Genomic DNA, 19,531 nt, shown 5'->3' with positions numbered 1-19,531 from the left:
TTTTTTAAACTGGCAAAAGGATTGTTCGTAAAACGACTAAGGTTGTCAGAGGCAATCATATGAAATTCATTAGGTGGAATAACACGAGTACCACAGTACCCAGTATTCATCACTCCGGTTGGATGAATTAAACATGGTTAAACTAGTGTAATTAAGTAAGATAGGCTCATATTTATGACTTACAAATGGCATTTGATGCCAACATTTACACTACCAAAGCTGTTTGGAAAATCCATGTTGACTTGGTTGTTTGACTGGGCTTCAACCACGCAAAGGCAAATTTTCGATTTGTATTAATTCTGAATATTACCGAATATTGTAGGTTGGTCATCATATTAACTCTTTCATAATCACGTTTTCTAATATCATAAAGCAGTTACTAGCCAGTCACGACTCTGGTCATAGGTGTACTAAATATTATTAATACCAATATCGCAATAAATGTACCCAAAATATTCGTCCTAACTCCAGACATCATTAATCCACGGCAATTTCCGAAGAACTGTAACTGAGCGTTGTTATGATGAACACGCTAGTTACACTCAGTTTGTTTTTAATAAAAAAAGTCTACCTTTAGTGCAATATTTCAATCTGCCGTTGATATGCTGCTGCCAACTGTACGAATTTTAACCGATTATTTTACCGTCAAAGAACAGGCCACGCACGGGCTCACCCATCCACGCCTCACACAATCTAACGTATTCATGTTATTTTAAATCATTCGTGACCCCATGAAAATCTCAGTCGATAGTGAGTCTCGATAAGAACCAAACAAAACACTGGGTTTGACAGAGAACAAGGAGGTTCCTTAACAAATCCGCTGCGGGATAGGGCGTAGGTGGACAGCGGACGGATAGAGGGACGGACAGACGGACGGACAACGGACGTCGGGCGGGAGATACGTGCTTGTAGACGGACAGGTACAAGACTCTTCATCTGTTGAATGAAGGGGCGTGAATTTATTCAAAGAGTAACAGTGTCATGCTGAATGGAAATGTAGTTTTTTAATAGTAAAGTGAACTGGTATGTGCTATCTCAGATTTTAAACACGGATTATATGGAGTACTATTCCATTAAGTTCTTTTCAATTTTAAATTTAAATTTATCCTTTGAGGGCAAGACTGCTACTAGACCCTTGATATCTAATTAAAATTTAAATTATGCTGTTGGATTCTAAATGTTTACCTACTCATTTACTGCGATTTTCTCTATTCAATAGACTTAAATAGGGCGAATTATAAAATGTATCTACGTTCTTTTCTGCAGTTATTGGTCTAGATTAGAACTACCATACAAATTTTCTCTCTGTTGAAGAATGTCTTAAGGCTTATCTCCAATATAACAGGTAGATGATTTCCAATAAGAGGGGTTCAAACACTGTTACTGTTGCAGGAAGAATAACCGCAACTAACTTGCTTGTATATTAGCTAACATTTTTTTCATATTTGTATAATTAACTCTAATATGCTGTAACTAACTGTGACTATTTGGGTTGGTATAAAGAAAAATTCGAATGCATTGGCCCACGTATTCTATTGGAATAATAATAGTACACTCGTATTATTTTTTGATGGTTGAGTAAAAATGGATTGAAAAACTATTACGAATTCGGAAATTTGCTATCCATATATATTGCAATATTAGGAAACAACGTTTTGATTATTGGATTCTATCCTCTTCGTCAGATGTCAGAAAGAAAGGTTTGTTATAAATGCTATAACGCTGCTATATTTTAGTTGAAATTGTATGTTTATATTTTTACAGTTTAAATCATCAAGGTTGTATATTAAATTATTTAAATATTTTCATTTCTGTATTGTGAGATTAATAGTTTAAAACGTTAAACCATCAAATATTAAAATATTTTTTGTAAACATTTGTATTTTAATCCATACACTTTAACCTTCAACCAGATTATGAATCATCACCATTTTATGCACCATCATCAGTTTAGTTATAGTGCGGGTACCAACATCTCTAACTCTTTATTTGTCCATTGTTAGCCATGACACAGATACCAACGAAACAAGCCACTCGTTCTAGATTAGTTGACTGAATGGTCCTATGATAAACGATGAAAGCATAAACGTATGTCGAAGACTAAGTTTAATACAACTAATTTTATTAGGACCAACAAAATGTTTATTTGTTCTTTAAAGAATTATTTATAAACACCCCAAAAGTAAGTATTGATGTGTAAGGGTAAACTTTTATACATATTGAGAGGTTAGTTAAATAGGATTCAAATTCGAGCTAAACGCCACAATATATAACATTTACACTTTGGCTTCCAATGGAGGTTTTCGGTTGAACTGTTTTTATTATACAATAACTTTATTATAAATTTAGGTAAATGTGAGCAAAAACCTGTTCCTGGTACCTGGTTGATTAGCGTCCCGGCTAATAACCAAGGACCTCAGTTCGAATCCTTGGACAAGCAAGGTATTTTTGTCAGTTAACAAATCATCATTTAAGCCTAACTTGAAGTAATGTGGTACGTGTTTCTGAGCAAGACATTCTAATCATCAATCATATCCAAAATCGTGCAAACAATAAATAACTAAAAATAACGTAATATCGTAAGAATTCGTAATAAAAATCATCGCACCTTAATTTTTCCCTGCTGCGCGTAAGGCTGTTTGCTATCATTAATTGTATTAGACATTAAGGACCTAACAGGTCAGCCTTCAAATCTGCACTAGAAAATAGAATCTGCTGGGAAATAATAAAATAAAAGACGATTGAAACGGCAGATTAATGAAGCTGGTACTGGAGAAACGCAGCCATTTTCAGAGTTTATAGTTTTTTTGTATATTTGTCTAAAATTTAGACTAAAGTTTTAGTATTCACTTTTCATAATATTCTATATAATATACAGAATAGACAGCATGAGTGTTCGGTAAATCCTTTTAATATTAAGGAATTGATCGTTGTCCATCTGTCTCTTCATCTCCCTGTAATTTCTGCTGTGACCAGAACTTTGATAGGAATGTACTTAGGACTTGGCAATTAGTGCATAGGATCCTTTTGGTTCAAAGAAGGACTCTATTTCGGGGCAAGAGGCCAAAGCACAGCAACGTAATAATCAGTTCGGGAAAGGAATTTAAAACATTTTGTCGAACAATAAATACTTCCTTTTATCGGTTTATTAGTAATTAATGTAGAAAGGATATGTTTTCAGATTCATGCAATAAATTATTGGCTGCGATATAATCGGAGAAGACTGAAGAGTTCGTGGAATTTCATGGTTGCAGTAAAACAAGAGATTCTAAGTAAAGGAAGGAACTCAATATAGAACATTTATAAAACTTATTTCCCATTATTGATTAATATTTTGTGACTATTGCTGAATACATTTTACTTATTGCCCGTAGTATTTACATACGTTTATTTTGTTTTCAAAACCATACATTAATTTAGCTATTCCTGGCGCTAACTCATTGTCTCATGATGAATCAAAAATGCAAGAAAGGAGTGAACCTATAAATAGATTAATTTAGTAATATATTAATTAATAAACCATAAAACTATTTTACACCCAACAATATTAAAGCATTACATTTCGCGTACATTTTATGGCTAATTTTCCGTGTTATATTTCCGTTGTGATATTTGTGTGTTTATAATGTTCATTACGAATCATTATTAAATGACAAACATTTTATTTTCAAGTGAAATTGTGTTTACTACATATAAATACCTTATGATAATTGTAGCAAGTTTCAACTATAATCTACCCTGCTATTTAAATAGTTTATAAAGTGCAAACAAGCCTTACTATGTTTATACAAGTAAAGAAATAGTTAGAAATAACATGGTAGACAGAACAGTTTATAATTTTATAAACCGTTTTTCTCATCCTTACATTAAGTATCAGAGGGAGTATCTAGCTCTAACCTTGTCTGGTTAAATAAAATATTCTTTTCCTTTTTATCTTCTTTTCACTTTCAAAGTTAGGGTACTATAATGAGTAACCATTATGTGAAATTTTTTATGTACGGAAAGTAATAAAATTAAATTTGTTAATATTGAAACAGAGATTATTTTGCATACTCCATACCGTAATAGAAAAATATCCTTCTGACAAAACTTTGAATCGTGACAGTATGTCGTTAAATCTAAAAATCGTCGCTAACTTTATTTAAATTACACAATTCCATGAACAAAAATAAGGATGTCAAAATATTTATTGTTCTTGAGAGGTAAACCTCATGGTCGTTTCATTACAGCCGACTTTTAAGTTTAAATTCCTTATTTGTTCTTTTGCAAAAAAAAGAGCAATTTTAGTAAAGGTATACCCAATTTTGAATGATAATAATAGTAAATAAATTAGGAGGGTCAAACCAGTAAAAAACCGAGTAATTTTTAAAATGAGACTCGTCATTATTTATGTAGGCTACTTATCAACGAAAAGAATGAAAATAATTTGATTGATTGGAACACAACAAAACAAATCTAAAAGTTCGATGAATCTTTTCTTCCATGCACTATCCTACATATCTTTTGATCCTTAAAAACAATGCAATATGATGTCTCGTGGGGTTTAAAATTAATTATTTCCATGTGATAACGGTATAGAATACATTTTTTTGTGCAGTAACAATCAATATCTATAAACGATAAAATTAACAGAGTTCGCCCCTATAGCATTTATCTTCTACTACTCCCCAGGTACCAGAAACCCAGCACCAAGTAAAGGGTGGACAAAGGATGGATTGGACCTTGGAAATAAAACAAAGCGGACCACAACAGGTTGTTTGAACGTGTGAAGGTAACAAATGAGGGGTTGCGGCGGGAATAATGAGGGCGATCTGTGTGGGGTCGCGCTCCGGAGGCCCCGGGGTGGTTTTATAAATGGCGACGGCTTATCGCCGAAGACTGCAGACGAGGCGGTGGCTGGGGAGCAGAAGACTGATGGACCTCTCTGTTTATTTACTCTACTGCCCTTCATCATCGCATCTTCATGATAATATGTAGATACGAATGCTCGTTCAGGGTCGAGCATTTAAATCATTCATTTTATTATTATGTTCGCAGCTCATATATGGACAAAAAGGTCAAACAAAGTAAATACCTTTAAGATTTATGCTGGAGTTCATGACTGAGCAAGACATATCCTTCTTAAAATCAGTCTTCTGTCTTTCCTTATATGCGATAACTCATGATAGAAAGGTCCTAGGGAATTTTAATTAGGAACATGGGTTCCTATTGGTCCAATGAGAAAGAGCGCTATTGGTTTTTGATGCAAAAGTCAGCAATTGTGCAATAATCCAAGAAAATGTAAAAGTATAGCAAAGACTTACGTTACGTTCTGTCAGAACTTCGAAAATCGGTTTATTTACATATATCGTAGAGTAAACCACTGGATTATAAGAACCATTCATGTACTAAAATATATAACATATCCGCTTATGATACTTTTTCCATTTAATAAAACAGTAACATATGGAGAAAACCCATTTTTTCTATAAGGTGAAAAATAATTATTAGGTAGGTTATTATTAGTAACATTGTATGTAGTAAACAAATTTATGGAATTATGGGCACCTATATAACACTACTTCAGAAGAGTTGCGTTTAAAACTCGTTATTAATGCTTACATAACATTGCATAAAACGTTAAATTGTTTACAATTAATGAAAACCGAACTGGAAATAAATGATGAAGTAAGAAAATGGGAACTATTACAGTATTATTTTGTAAACAGATTATGCTGTTTGTAACAGCACACTTTAATACTTTGTAATTGTAAGATATAATTGTAATTGTAAAAAACTTTTAGCTCCAATACCATACAATTATTTCTTGAGTCTTTTATATGAATCACGTTTAACCCACCTAAGTAGCTCGTTAAGTAGCTGCCACGTAAACCTTTCAAATGCGGGCATTTTTTGCATTTGGATGAATGCCTTTATTATATATAATTTTATTCACTCTTTACGCTTCATATTTTGATATAATCCTGGTGTTTTGTCCTTCTGATGAGAATTATACTAGGTGCAAATGTGTAATACTTAATTTTTATAATGCGACACTGTAGCGTTTTTAAAGCTACATTGATTTATTTTTTTAATAAATCAACCAATAATATAATCAAACTGATCTGTTAACTTTTCTATTTGGTTAGACTGTACATATATTATTAATCTATGTTAGCTACTGTTATGTATTTGATTTCATTCCATAAACAAACATTTGAATACTTTCAGAACATAAATAAATATAATGTTTAAAAATGCAACAACTTACATACCCTACGTAGTACTCAATTCGTTTTGACACTTTAACTTAACAAGAATCACAATTTATATAATAAATTTACCCTCCTCTATCATTAATTTGTAAAATGTTGTGTTGATTATGGCTAGATTTATTCTGTACAGGCCTATTACTAACCTAATTAGCGAATACGTAACTTATAAAGCAAAATATTTAAAAAAATTCGCTTTAAGTTTTTATGTTGGAATGAATAGAGGTACCCGTTTTAAGCGCTTTTCAATCTAAGTGTAGCGTTGAAATTCATAATTCGGCAAAGTTATAATCCTACGAGTATTAAAGCCAATTCCTTATATGAGAATTCCCCCACAGCTGACACTAAAATTATTTTTTAACCCCGTTATTTCGCATAATTCATTATGGTTGCCGACTGGAATTTTGAAACCTACAACTATTCCGGCAATTAGTTTAACAGTACGGAGCGTTCCGGTCTTTGAAACTTAATAGCGAAAATAACCGACTGTATCAAGATAAGCTTGACGGTTTCTAGCATCAAATGTTTATATATACATAATTAAATTTTCTCACAATTTACGGTAAATTGCAAAATGTTCAGGTGGCGTCAGGGTCATTACCGGTTACCCTGCATTACTTGATGGTAAGGTACACACTGCCTGCATGGTGTCTGGTTGGAACGAACTTGCTCTTGCTCATAAAACATGGAAAATCGTGTGTGGAGCTGCAGTTGACTTTGCAGATCCCCGCTGCTGTAGCTGTTCAAATACGCGTGTTCAAAAAGGCACGCGAGGTTAGTAGCCCTCATTCGGTTATTGTACATAATTCTTTCAGAAGTGCTCGAATTTCGTTCAAGATTGTTTGAACGGAGTTGTCCACAATGATTCTGCTGTACTGTGAGAGAAGGAAGCCAGAAGTAATACCCAGTCCATAAGTAGCCTGCAGACGCTAAAGAAATCTTTCTTTTATTATGATCGTTTTAAAACTGTATGTAAAAAATAATAACACGGCAGATAGCAAGATTTTAGAACAATAGAACAGAAGCAATTACCTAAGGGAGCAATTATTCTGAGTGCCGATGGCAAGTGGTCTTAGACATGGGATTGTGGGTCAGAGTTAGATAGCGCGGATCCAAATCCTCTCTGTGATCGTTGCACTTTCTGTTGGTACCATCAACCTTCGGTACTGTAACGACTCTCTCCCTTATTCTCTTTAGTAAGACCCTCGGACAGGCCAGTGGCTCATGAGGACGGCCAGAATAAGACTTAATAGGGGTTCTTCTTTTTCTTTAAATAAGGTCCGGAGAGCAAGTTTCAACCATGGTTTTTCGCCTTCTCTGGAGTTGTTGTGTACTTAGATTTTTCTGGGCAGTGGCAGGGTTGGTATTTTCCAAACAGTCTGAACTTTCAGGCATACAGGGTATGCTTGGGGCTTTTTACATAAAACATGTTCTGTTGTTAACCATGACATTAGGGAGTTCATCATCACGCATCGATTAGGTTTTGTGGATACATTTGTTGACACCTGAAGAAGAATATAGACTCCTATTATCAAAACTTAGTGTTCTATTTTTTTTATATTAACGATGGTAAATGCCAGAAAAACCATTATGCTTTTAAATATTCCCTCGCTACTACCTTACACTTTTTAAAAAGAGGCAGAAAAGACATAACAAGTAGCTTGGTGTTATTTTTTTTTCAGATCCATTGTCTCTTAGCATGGGGTGATAAAAAGCAACCTAGATAATCCCTCACAGTTCAGATAAGACCTTAATGGTTCTATTTCCATTAATAGATCTCAATGTAGATAAAAATTTACAACTTAATTGTAAATCATCTTTATTTTAATTACTGCTCATAAATCATAATGAGTTGAACAGCTTCTGGAAAAGTACTCAAGACAAGATAGCGTAACGCAATAAGACCATATTATGTTTACTTTCAGCTGTTGTAAAGGTTAGTTTAATTATTCAATGACTGTTCGCCGCTACGCTCCGACTATGTTAGTTGTGGTGATTAGGTTAAAGTAGAACAAGATTGATTACTCAAGCGACTACTGTAGTGTATCAGTGGTTGTGTCAGTGTTTGCTTCCTGCTAACTACTGGGTACTAACGACTGTTGGTGTTATTACTCCAATTGTAAGAGATAATTACACGCTTACTCAGTATTCTGCGGTTCAGGTTACGCGTTGTAAGGCAGAGTGAGGGGTTTGTGACAGCCGGCCGACTGCTATTAATATATGATAATTCAACTTGCATAGTAAGTTAATTGCGGTGGTGTAATTGCGGTTATTTGAGTTACTTTTTACAGGTTTTTTTATTCATAGCCCTTAAAAATAACACCACAGAAAGCAGAAAAATAGGAAAAATCTATATCATTTCACTAAGAAATGTATTGTTGGCATTTTGGGAAATTTTGTAACGAACCCCAAAGAAAACCAACTAAAGACACGAAATTCAATGTTTTACTGCACGTATACGAGTTATACGTTTCGGGAATCACATTTTCTAAATGGAATCTAATTTACAGAAATTGCATGATTTTCTAATATGACACAAAGGTAATTAAATATTTGTATACGTGAAGACATGTCATTCCGTTCAGTCATTTTATATACTATACATATATGTCATGTTCATGTTTTTCTTAAGATGTTTTTTTGTTAGTATGATAATGCCTACTATTGTTTTAGTTTTCCTGTAATGAGGAAAGTGATCTCAAAGGACTAAGACTAAAAACAAGTAAAATAATAAAGAAAATTAACCCCACCGAACTATCTTAAAGTCCCTGTGTACCAGAGAGCCTTTATAACAATGAAGTAGTAAGCGGTCTCACGAAACTATCACTACTAGTAAGGTGTTCAGTGTTCTATGTCGGGCAAGGAAATAACTACACAACAGCTTACGTGTTCATTATATAGTAACAATGTTTATTGTTTAGTCATTAGTATCAGAAGAAAAGATAACACAATTTAAAATTTTTTAGTTACAGCTCCTTAGGATACCTTTTTAAAACAGAAGTGATGCCACGGCTCAACTTTACAAGAAATTGTAAGCGTCTAAAGTAGTTTTAAGGTCATCCTATCATCACACTAAAAACCCGTTGGTAAGAAGCATTTTTTGTTGTTGATGAAGTTTTTATAGTATATAAAAATGATTGAAGAGGTTGAGTTATATGATGTTCATTGCTACATTTTAAATTTTCTTACGTAATATTTTTATTTTCAAAACAAGTAATTTTTCTTTAATTTATTTTTAACTAAGAAAATGTAGTTTCGCTAAATAACTAAATAAAAATACTTTACTCAATTATAACTCATATACTGTAAAACATTTACATCTATTTTTCCAGATTTTATTTTGCTCGTCTAAAAATTACCAAAATCAGATTAAACCACTGTTACAAGAGAAATTACGTCTTTATAACCGAAATAAATAGTATGAATAATATTTTGTATGATACGCGTATGTAACGAGAAAGTATTATTGGAAATAGTAAAAAAGATTAAATTTATTTGTAAATTAAATTTACTGCTACAATACATTGCAGACATTACGATATGAGAATAAATGCCAAAACTGCGCGAGCTCATTCTTCTTGCAGAAATAAACTAAAGCGTTTTTAAACTTTAGTTCGCATAGCGAGAAAACTTACTCCTTGTGATAATAGAATTAAAATTTAAATAAAATTAGTACTATAATTTAAATTTAATAATAAAGCTCTTTTTAAATTCAAAATTTTGATTCCATACATCACAATATTATTGTGTTACTCGTAAACTAGTATTGGAATAAACAAAATAAAACGTATTTCGTATTGGTTTGGTTTGTGTATTCGTGTAAACTTCTATAAATGTTTTATTAACTGCAAGGTTAGTGAAATTAAATTAACAGAAATCGAATATATTATAAATCAAACAAATTTTCTTTCTAAGAGTGCAAAGCAAAATGTATAAAAATATCACTACGTCAAAACATAGTAAATAATAACTACAATATATGTTTGAAAATTTATATCTCAATTTCATTGGGCAGTTTGTTTATATACAGATTTTTCGTTTGGCTTTGAATGCCCCATTTAGTTCCGCTAGGCTATCATTAACTGTGAAAATAGGTAAATTATACATGCGTGCCTTACATGACTTTTCATTTGATTTTCAAAAATCTTCTTCCTTTGTTAGTCCCTATGTGAAATATCGGAAACACTAACTGTTGTGATCTATGTGATCAGAGAATATAAAGTTCAGGAATGATCCTATTTTTTTAGAACTTTTGATTTAAATAGGTGAAAGCAATATTAGAACACAATGTGGTGCCATAATGCTGGAACTATTCCGTCGTGGCGCATTGCATACAATAGCAAATAAAGTCTTCACCAAATTTCGAAAATCTTTTGAATAAACCATATACAATCAAACCATCTGACACGTCAAGTACTCTTGTAAAATAAACAGTCCAATCAACAGATTAAAAATTAATTGTGTACATTAATCGCCAATATTATTTATCAATTATATCATTCGAATTAATCGATATATCAAAATGCATTTAAAGAGTTTGCAGAGTATTTAATTAGTTACAAAACTCCAAGTGATAAATAGATGTAGAAGTGGCCCTATTTATGTGTGGTAAACGTAAATATTGTTATTATTTAGCGTGTTCCACATTATTCGTGTGAGTACAAACAGTTTAGAAATTCACCATGTATTAATAAATGAATTGTTTTTAAAAGTTTATCCACAATAAATTAATATTGACGAGTACCTGTATACTAAGGGGTTTTAATTTGTAATTCTGCGATAAATTTATCTTTTTCTGTGCTAACTAATAACTGCAATTCCCTCATCAACTAGTTAAAGGGGGAAATAATTTTTTGTTCGAAAATGTTTATTTAAAGTTCACATCTCTCCAAGTTGAAATTTATTAGATGATAATTTCCTTGAACAAAGGAAAAGTCAAAAACATGTTTCTGAACACATCGCGAGGATTTACAGGCATTTAAAATAGAAATTTGTAATTAGACACAAACAAATTTGGCTTAAGATAAAAATGTAAAATGTTTACAATCTGTACGGAGTTATAGTTTTAGGAAGTGCCATGTTTTTCTTATAGCAATTAAATCTCCTTTAGAATAAAAATTACACACTTCTTCCAGTCATCTTGTATGAAAAAACTGTAAAAAGTTTATTTTATTCTTATTATCGCCTTATCTTAAACAGTTTCTCGTTGAAGATTATTAAAAATGTCTATTTCTATCAATCATCATGGAATGATAAAATATTGATTTTCTATATTTCCTCTCATCAGGAATGATATTTTAAGGAATTGTGATTGCAATTCCTTTTAACAATTCACCATCTTAATATTTTTTTAATTAATTGGAAATAATTATGTAATTAGGCCTACTGCTTTAATAATTACACAGCCCAAAACAGAATATCTATGAACGCCTAGTTTACCTACATAGTTTACATAGATCGAAGCTCAGTTGTAAATTCTTACACAGATATAATAATTTTTCGGCTAAAAACGATCAATTGTTGGACAGTTTGAAATATTTAATTTAAAACACTATTCGGAATGTTTTAAATTAAACTTTTACCAAAACTGTTTCTACAAAAGTCATTCCATTGTCATTATTTTAAAATAGTTTGCAATCATCAATTGAGTGAAAATAAAATGTTTTAATGGAAATAAACGCTGAAAATATTCTAAAAATTATAAATCGTTATGTATAACTCTTTCACGGATGTAATGTTGTAATTTGCGACTTTTCAAGTTGTAGCGTATGTTAACAAAACCTGAATACAACATTAGGGTCCTACTGTAGTGTAATGTTCCATGTACTCTTGTTGTGTAATATGAAAATGTATTTATTAAATAAAATTGAAATATATTTGTATTTGTGTATGTTTACACAAACCAACTTATATATTATTTTTAAACTTATATAATTCTTATAAACCAATTGTAAAATTTAAATATTTGACTCCGATGTTCTATAGAATTTATTTTAACGACAAAATTATGAATGTCTCTACAAGTCGTAACTCACTGAGTAAAACACATATTCATATGAACGTTTTTAAAAATAAAAATAGCCTCGCAAAGTATTTCTAAGTATTTGCACATCATTTCATATACAAAACGTTTTTTCACTGTCTGCATCTGTTTAATTTGTGATAATTACTAGCACCATATAGAGACATTTAGTTCGCTCTTGAAAACAGCGTATAACATTGGATAAGTTTTGCAATAATCATTTGTAAGTTTACGACCGATTTGAAAGTTTTTATAATTCATAATCAAATATGCAAAATTCCAAGCAATGTCGATTTACTATATATCATAAAAGTTGTTTACTTGTTTTTGCAAGTTACAGTTTACTCCTTATAAGTTTTATTGGCTCGCTGCATACTTTGTGCAGATTTTTACAGGTTTATTACAGTAGCAAAATGATTTTGAGCAGCGCATAGTCACAGAGTAATAAGGTATATACCTTATTACTCTGTGGCATAGTAGCCTACCTGCTACACAGAAAGAATAAGCTCGTGAATATTATAGGAACATTTTTAATAATAATGGAACATTTCTTTGGAAACTACTATTAACTACGCAATGAATTACTACAAAGGTAGTTTGAAACGTATACAATTATATAGAAAACTACATTACAACGTTATCTTCTTTCAGAAATGGTGTGAGTTATTGAAGATTATAAAAAATGAAAGTATTACTTAGAAGATATTTTAAATAGTCCTCATAAAATCACAGTTTACAAGATTTTATTGAATAAATCTAATTTTATGAATATATGACGTGAAGTTCTGAACTAAAATTAAGTTTTTAAAGAAAAGTAATAGTTAAAATATAAATATTTCTAATATACATTTGTCTTGTTGTTATACTTTATCATCCCTTTCAATTTTTTGCTTCAGCTTAAATAAAAATTAATGTTCGGTTTAAAAATTTTCACACACCGTGGTCAGAAGATGAAATGTCAAGTCAAAACATATTCAAACAGTGTTCTGAATAATCCCAGATCAATTTTCTTTTTTTATTTATTACGAAGAATTGGTTATTTTATAAGAACTATGTACTTCACAGCTCATTCTCATTTATATACGCAGCAAAATATGGAATTTATGCAAATTTAACAAATATTTACTAAATTATATATATTTGATATATAAGTTTGATATATATATATATACACATATATGTACATGAAAAGAGAAATCAATTATATAGGCCTACATCGTTAATTAATATTTATTGTTTTAAACTGTTGTAAAGTACCGACATGTCCATATATTATAAATTTTATCAAAATGTTCATACGAATCTTCCTGAACCCGTAAAAATTACTAATTTTTATTTCTATGTAATAATAATATTCTTAACAATATTTAAAGAGCAAGATAAATATGTTGGTACTTAAAACAGGTGATCATTGAGGCAGACAAATAGTTTTGTATTAAGTGATCAGTATCATGATGAAATAGCAATAATATAAGTTATAAAATCCTTTTTTTAAAAACTATATTATTAACTTGCAAATATGTTAACTAAACATTTTTCAATCAATTTGTACAACTTTGAACCTACTAAGTTGTCAAATAAAAAATTCAAGTATAAGCATGGATTTGGATTTGTAAATAACACATATATAGTAACAAACAGGAATAGCGGGTAAACTAAATTTAACGTGACTTAAATTGTGCCAGCAGTTAATTCTTTATAAATTTTCAAACAATATAATTCAGTTTGAATAATAAAAATAAGGTGCAGTTTAAATTCAGGTTAAAATATCAGCAAAGTATACTTTAGATATTCTGTGTCATTTTCTAAACACAGCTGGTACAAAATAGCTTAACTCTTGAAAGTGTACGAAATATAAGGATAATTATACCCTATTTATAGTTTATTTACATGTACTGCCATCAGTAATGGTACGCTATCAATTACATAGGCCATTGAGTTTGTTTACATATATTATTGAATAAATTATATAAACTGAATATAAATATTTTACATGGTATAGGCCTAAAATACAATATTTTTATCGCCCAGTTATACTGAATTTAATATGTAATGTTATAGAGTTTGTTATATGTGTTTGTTCTGTTCTTAATACTACTCATTTAAAAACTAAAATTGGAAATGTTGTTTTGATTTAGATTTTGAAATTTTTAATACGGTAATAAGATGTTATCTTGCCTAAGTTGTTAATTCTAAATTGTTCCTGTGTAGTTTTCAATACCCACGGGAAACGCTTTCCATAAAATTTAATTATGTTAAAATTGCAAACAATGTTGTTGTATCGGCTGTAAATATATTTATTTATTCCACCTATTGGATTTCTTTTATTTTGCTACGAATAACCAGATACAAAATAACTATTGCTTTTTATTTTCGCAATTTTCAGTGATGCAGTAATAAAGAATATGATGAAAAGAATAATATAAATACCTAACAAATTGCCATTCTATTTCCACTGATCGGCATGTTATTGTCAACTAATTTATTATTTATACTAGTTTATAGTCTACTTGTATTCATATCTATACCGATTCATACAGGTCCTAACATACGAGTATTGTAATTTTAGTAAATATGTAGCCCACAATTAAACAAAACAAGTTTCAAGACCGTTAAAGGAATAACACACTTTATAAAGACATTTGATATATTGATTTATTATTTAACATATGAGGTTAACAAATTTCTAATTTAATAAATAGAGACGATGACGAAATCGCATTTTAGTAGTTGTTCTGATATTTTAGAATGTAATAAAGAGACTTAATAAGATTGACGTATAAACTTTATGTACGAACATTTTTAACAAAATTCCTATTTAAATATGATGAATTAATTTTTTGTCTTTTTAATAAAATGTACAGTTTGTATAAAACAGATCCAAAGAAATATTTAGTGAAAAAGTTATCTAAATACTGTAAACGTTCTTACTTATTTATAATAACAAATCAAATATAATTTAAGAAACTAGATGGATAAAAAGGTCGACAATTCGGGTTTCAAAGTTTTGGGCTATATTATATAAAAATTACATAGATATTGGGCACATGTAAATCTCAAATTTTATTTTGTGGTTAGCAAATTACTTAACATAGTACCGCCAAAATCTAAGTAGCGTTAACAAGCTATTTGTTTTATATGGTGTATACACTTTTTTAAAGGTAGAAATAACACAATGATATAAGGTAATTTAGAAGGCACATTAATGGAGCTCTTACAAATGTTTTTTACAAACACTTTAACAAACTTTTCAGTCTTCTACGGTTTCATTGATTACATGTAACTAATTTTAGTTACAAATTATTCAATATACTCCATAAACAATTGGTGGCGTTCAAAAGTGGCCACCGGCGTCCGCCAGTGGCCACAAGTCAGGTGTACCCTTGCCTTGTTATACACTGATGTTGAACGCCACCAATTTATAGTACTACATTTCGTATCTGTTTTAAAACTTACATGGTATCAATTTAGTTTTAAGTTATTCTCAGCAATTGCAATGCTGCAAAAATAATTATCTGGTTATGATCAACAATGATATAGCGGTAGAGAAATTATTACTTGGTTATGGTTTAACTTGGATGATAGCAGCAAAGTAAGTCGGTAAAGTGTGCATTACATATACAGAGTTTATGGAATATTTGTTTTTATTTCAGTATTGTAATTAAACAAGAAACATAAGCCTCAATCTTGGCATCACAATAACAACTGAATTAGAAATTGAAATTTCAATCTAACGAGTACTAATTATACCTAAAAAAACCTAAAGTTTTAACTAATTGGCCTAATCAAACAATAACAAAACTTGCCTAGGCTAACAAATGATCGGATAGTGTTAAATTTTGACACGATATTCTCCATGTGTCTTACATTAATTTAATGTGTGTGTCTTTGGGCATTTACTTATAGATAGATCTGGGGAAATAATAGCCTTCGTAATCGAACAAACAAAAATTGCGGAACCGGAAACCGTGTTTGGACAGTCGCCGAAAAGTTTACTCACACAAGGAAAACAAAAAGGCCGCACAACAACGATGTCAAACTGTCCAAAAGTTGACATTTCGGCAGATCCGTTCTCAGACGTGGGCGCTGTAACTCAGTCAGTCCTCAGAGAACTGCCTTTTGAGCAGAGTTCCCTCGTTATATGCTTGACCCTTTCTTTTGCTTGGGTACCGTTTTCTAACGGCACGCCGAAAGCGAAACTATCAAATTCTAGCCAAATGAAAATTGCTGCAAAACTTAAATTTTTGTTGTTGTAAAAGGTCTGAGAAGTACCCTTTTTATGTATAATATGTCCCTGTTTCAAAGTAGAGTCTATGTGTATTTTGTTGACTGTTTCTTCAGGTCTGTTTTGATTTGACAGGTAGTGTCAGTGTGGGTGCTATGACTAAAATGATGTGTTTATGTGTACAGGTATTGGCTATATATTTATAATGAGGTATGTTATATAAAAAACTGTGATTGTTTGGTAAAATAATTATATTATACAATTAGAAACTAGAGTTTCTCTACTTTCGAAACTCAAAATAGTTTTAGGCTATTACATCTTAAGAAATCAGTGTTCAAAATGATTTTTGCTATTAGCTCAATATTGACAGAATTCTTATCTGTATAGAACCAATACGTATTTTTGTCTGGGTAATGTTCTCTGGGATGTGATTGCGAGTTTCAGGATTTAAATGGTTGAGTTTTATTTGTAGGCGTACTTTGCTACGACCTAGTTCTCATATTATTGTACTAGGTTTTTGATAATTTAGTGTTCCAGTAAATGTACAACCTGAATAAACATTCGAGTTTCCCAATTTATTAAATGTCTAGTAACCTAATCTACTTGATAGTACGACTCACCGACTCCCGCTACGTGTATCTTCTTCATCCAGGGGTAGATGATCCTATCTCCGGACTCTGAACTTTCGTCTATCGTCAGTGGGCTGCCCTCTCCATTCATCAGATCCTCGTCGTCCACCTCGTCCTGTTCGTCAGACACCACATCGTCCTCTATATGCACTTGCAGTTCTTGGTGGGATAGGTCAGGACTCTTCAGGTGACAGGGCGAGGAAGATCCCTTTGGACTGTCCAGGACCGTGGATGTGGGCGGGAGGGTACACTGAGGAGGAGGTTGAAGGATGGAAGGAGGCTGTTGTGCTTCAGGAGGCAGAGGGTGATGATGATGAATCTCAGGAGGGTGCAGTTGATGGTAGTAGTTCCCGGCAGCGTAGGACCCATAGTTTGTTGCGACACCTCCGTGGCTTCCGTGCACTCCGTAGGGTGTACCTGTGGCCTGATGATGGTATCCACCATATTGACCTCCGTGGTGGTGATGATGGCCGTTGAAGAAGTCAGCGTTTATGTAGTTGTTCTGACTGTACTCCTCGGTGGGAGGGAATTTTGGGTCGACGACTACACTCTGGTGGTGGAGAGTGGTCTGGTGGTGATGGTATGAAGGTCCCGTATTCATCAGGAAGGAACTCATTTCACCGATATAAGAGTCACTCTATAACCTAACACAGGTCAAACTTAAAGTTTAACAACGAAATCACCATCGTACAACAGTCACATGTGAAAAACACTATTGTTGAAGTATTACACCGAAATCTCCTGGCATCACTTCACGCACTGATGGTACGATCACAAAAGTCACAGAATCACTCGCGCTATTTCACACACAAGAAACGGTCATCGGACACGAAGAGCAGACGACGTTTTTCTGCCGTTTTCAGTGTGTGAGTGTTCAAGATCCGATCTCCAGCTGACGCGGAGATGGGAGGGGCGAGAGGAGGACAGACCCCGCCCCCCGACAATTATCACACCACGTGACTCTTCTGGCCAATCGCAGGGCAGGCCATGATGGATCACCGAGCCCGCGCTTTGGCGGGAATCGAGGTGACGATTTGGTGGGGATTGTTTTCATCCTCGGACTTATTTGCTGTTTTTGTCCCTCCCTTTGGAGATACACCTTTTCTGCCGAAACTGTCGGTTTGATTCTTTAGGCTTTTGTGCCGACGTCGGGGGTGCTTCAAGACAAATCGATTGTTAATTGAATATTTAAAGGGATGATTTTACGGTGTGGAATTAAGTTAAATAATGATGACTAACACAGGGTAGCCTACTTAGCCCTTGACAAATGCCCGTGTAGTTTAGGTATAGCTCGGTGATGCAAAGCGATGGGGCCGTCAGACACTGTATTAGGGATAGCGATAAACAACTACTAATTATTTATTTCTAAATTAGAATTTTCTTATCCAAACTTTCTGTATGCAATCTGTCAACAATGAAGAATCTTTATTGCCAAAACATAAGGATGCATAGCAACGTCACAGTAATTATTGGTTATCACAGGTGTAAGCGTACAACACAACAAAAAACTCATTAATATCATATAAGCATGCTGTTATAAACAGGTCCTTGAGTTGTATCTTGAAGTTTATAAGTGGCCGCTCACTTATTATCACTGTCAAATAATTTTTCTCCTCAAGTCTTACTCTACATATCCCTCAACTATTTAAAATTTTCTTAGATAGTATTAATATATTTTAAAATATATTATTTTTCACTTTCAACTGATAAGGTGACTATCTATAACCAGTATTTACAGTTAATTAGCAACGTAATTGAAACCTGTTAGATCTTAACGAAAAAAAGGAAAACAGATTATTCGAACATTACATAACATTTATGAATCTATATATCATGTCTGAGTATAATACATTTCAGGTTTTTTATAATTTTTGTGACTAAATTCGACTCCAAAAAAACTCTAAGGTCACAATAACTTCGTCTTAAAAGAAAAGAAAACTGAACTTTAGCCTTAATAGTCTTTCTTAAAGAAAATAACTGTAACGAACGACTGGATAAAAAGGACAGTTATGTAAGCTTTCTATTTCGTTCTGTGTTTGTTAATTGTGACAAAAATGTCCTGTATTTTTTATACACAAATATAGTCAAGTGGATGGACTGTTGACATCAGATCCCATTTTAAATAAATAAATATTATATAGAAGCAGGTAAAGCTCTCTTGTCGGGTTTTGGATTCAAGTCCAATTTCATTATAAAATTAATAAGTACGGGAAATGGATTCACACTCAATACAATGTTAAACAACACGAGTGTAGACTACATATACCAAATTTTATTTTTAATAAGCAAATATGAATAAAGGAAAGTGGGTTCATGGCCAATTCCATAATAAAATAAACATAACATGAGTAACAGACATGGTTGATAACATTAATTTTATTGTAAAGTTAAATAAGCAATTACA

General features: G+C 32.1%; 1 protein-coding gene across 1 annotated transcript in view; it reads right to left on the bottom strand.

The window, feature by feature from the left end:
- Nucleotides 1-17,923, bottom strand: part of LOC124368576 (homeotic protein deformed) — a 61,214-nt gene extending 43,291 nt beyond the window's left edge. Inside the window, exon 1 of the mRNA XM_046825819.1 lies at nucleotides 17,119-17,923. Within this exon, the coding sequence (XP_046681775.1) occupies nucleotides 17,119-17,743 (625 nt within the window). The 5' untranslated portion in view covers nucleotides 17,744-17,923. The remainder of the gene's footprint in view (nucleotides 1-17,118) is intronic.
- Between the last annotated feature and the right edge of the window lie 1,608 nt (nucleotides 17,924-19,531).

Source organism: Homalodisca vitripennis, chromosome X (assembly GCF_021130785.1).
Source record: "Homalodisca vitripennis isolate AUS2020 chromosome X, UT_GWSS_2.1, whole genome shotgun sequence".
In the NCBI taxonomy this organism is placed as follows: Eukaryota; Metazoa; Arthropoda; class Insecta; order Hemiptera; family Cicadellidae; genus Homalodisca; species Homalodisca vitripennis.
This window is presented reverse-complemented; position numbering and strand designations above follow the sequence as displayed.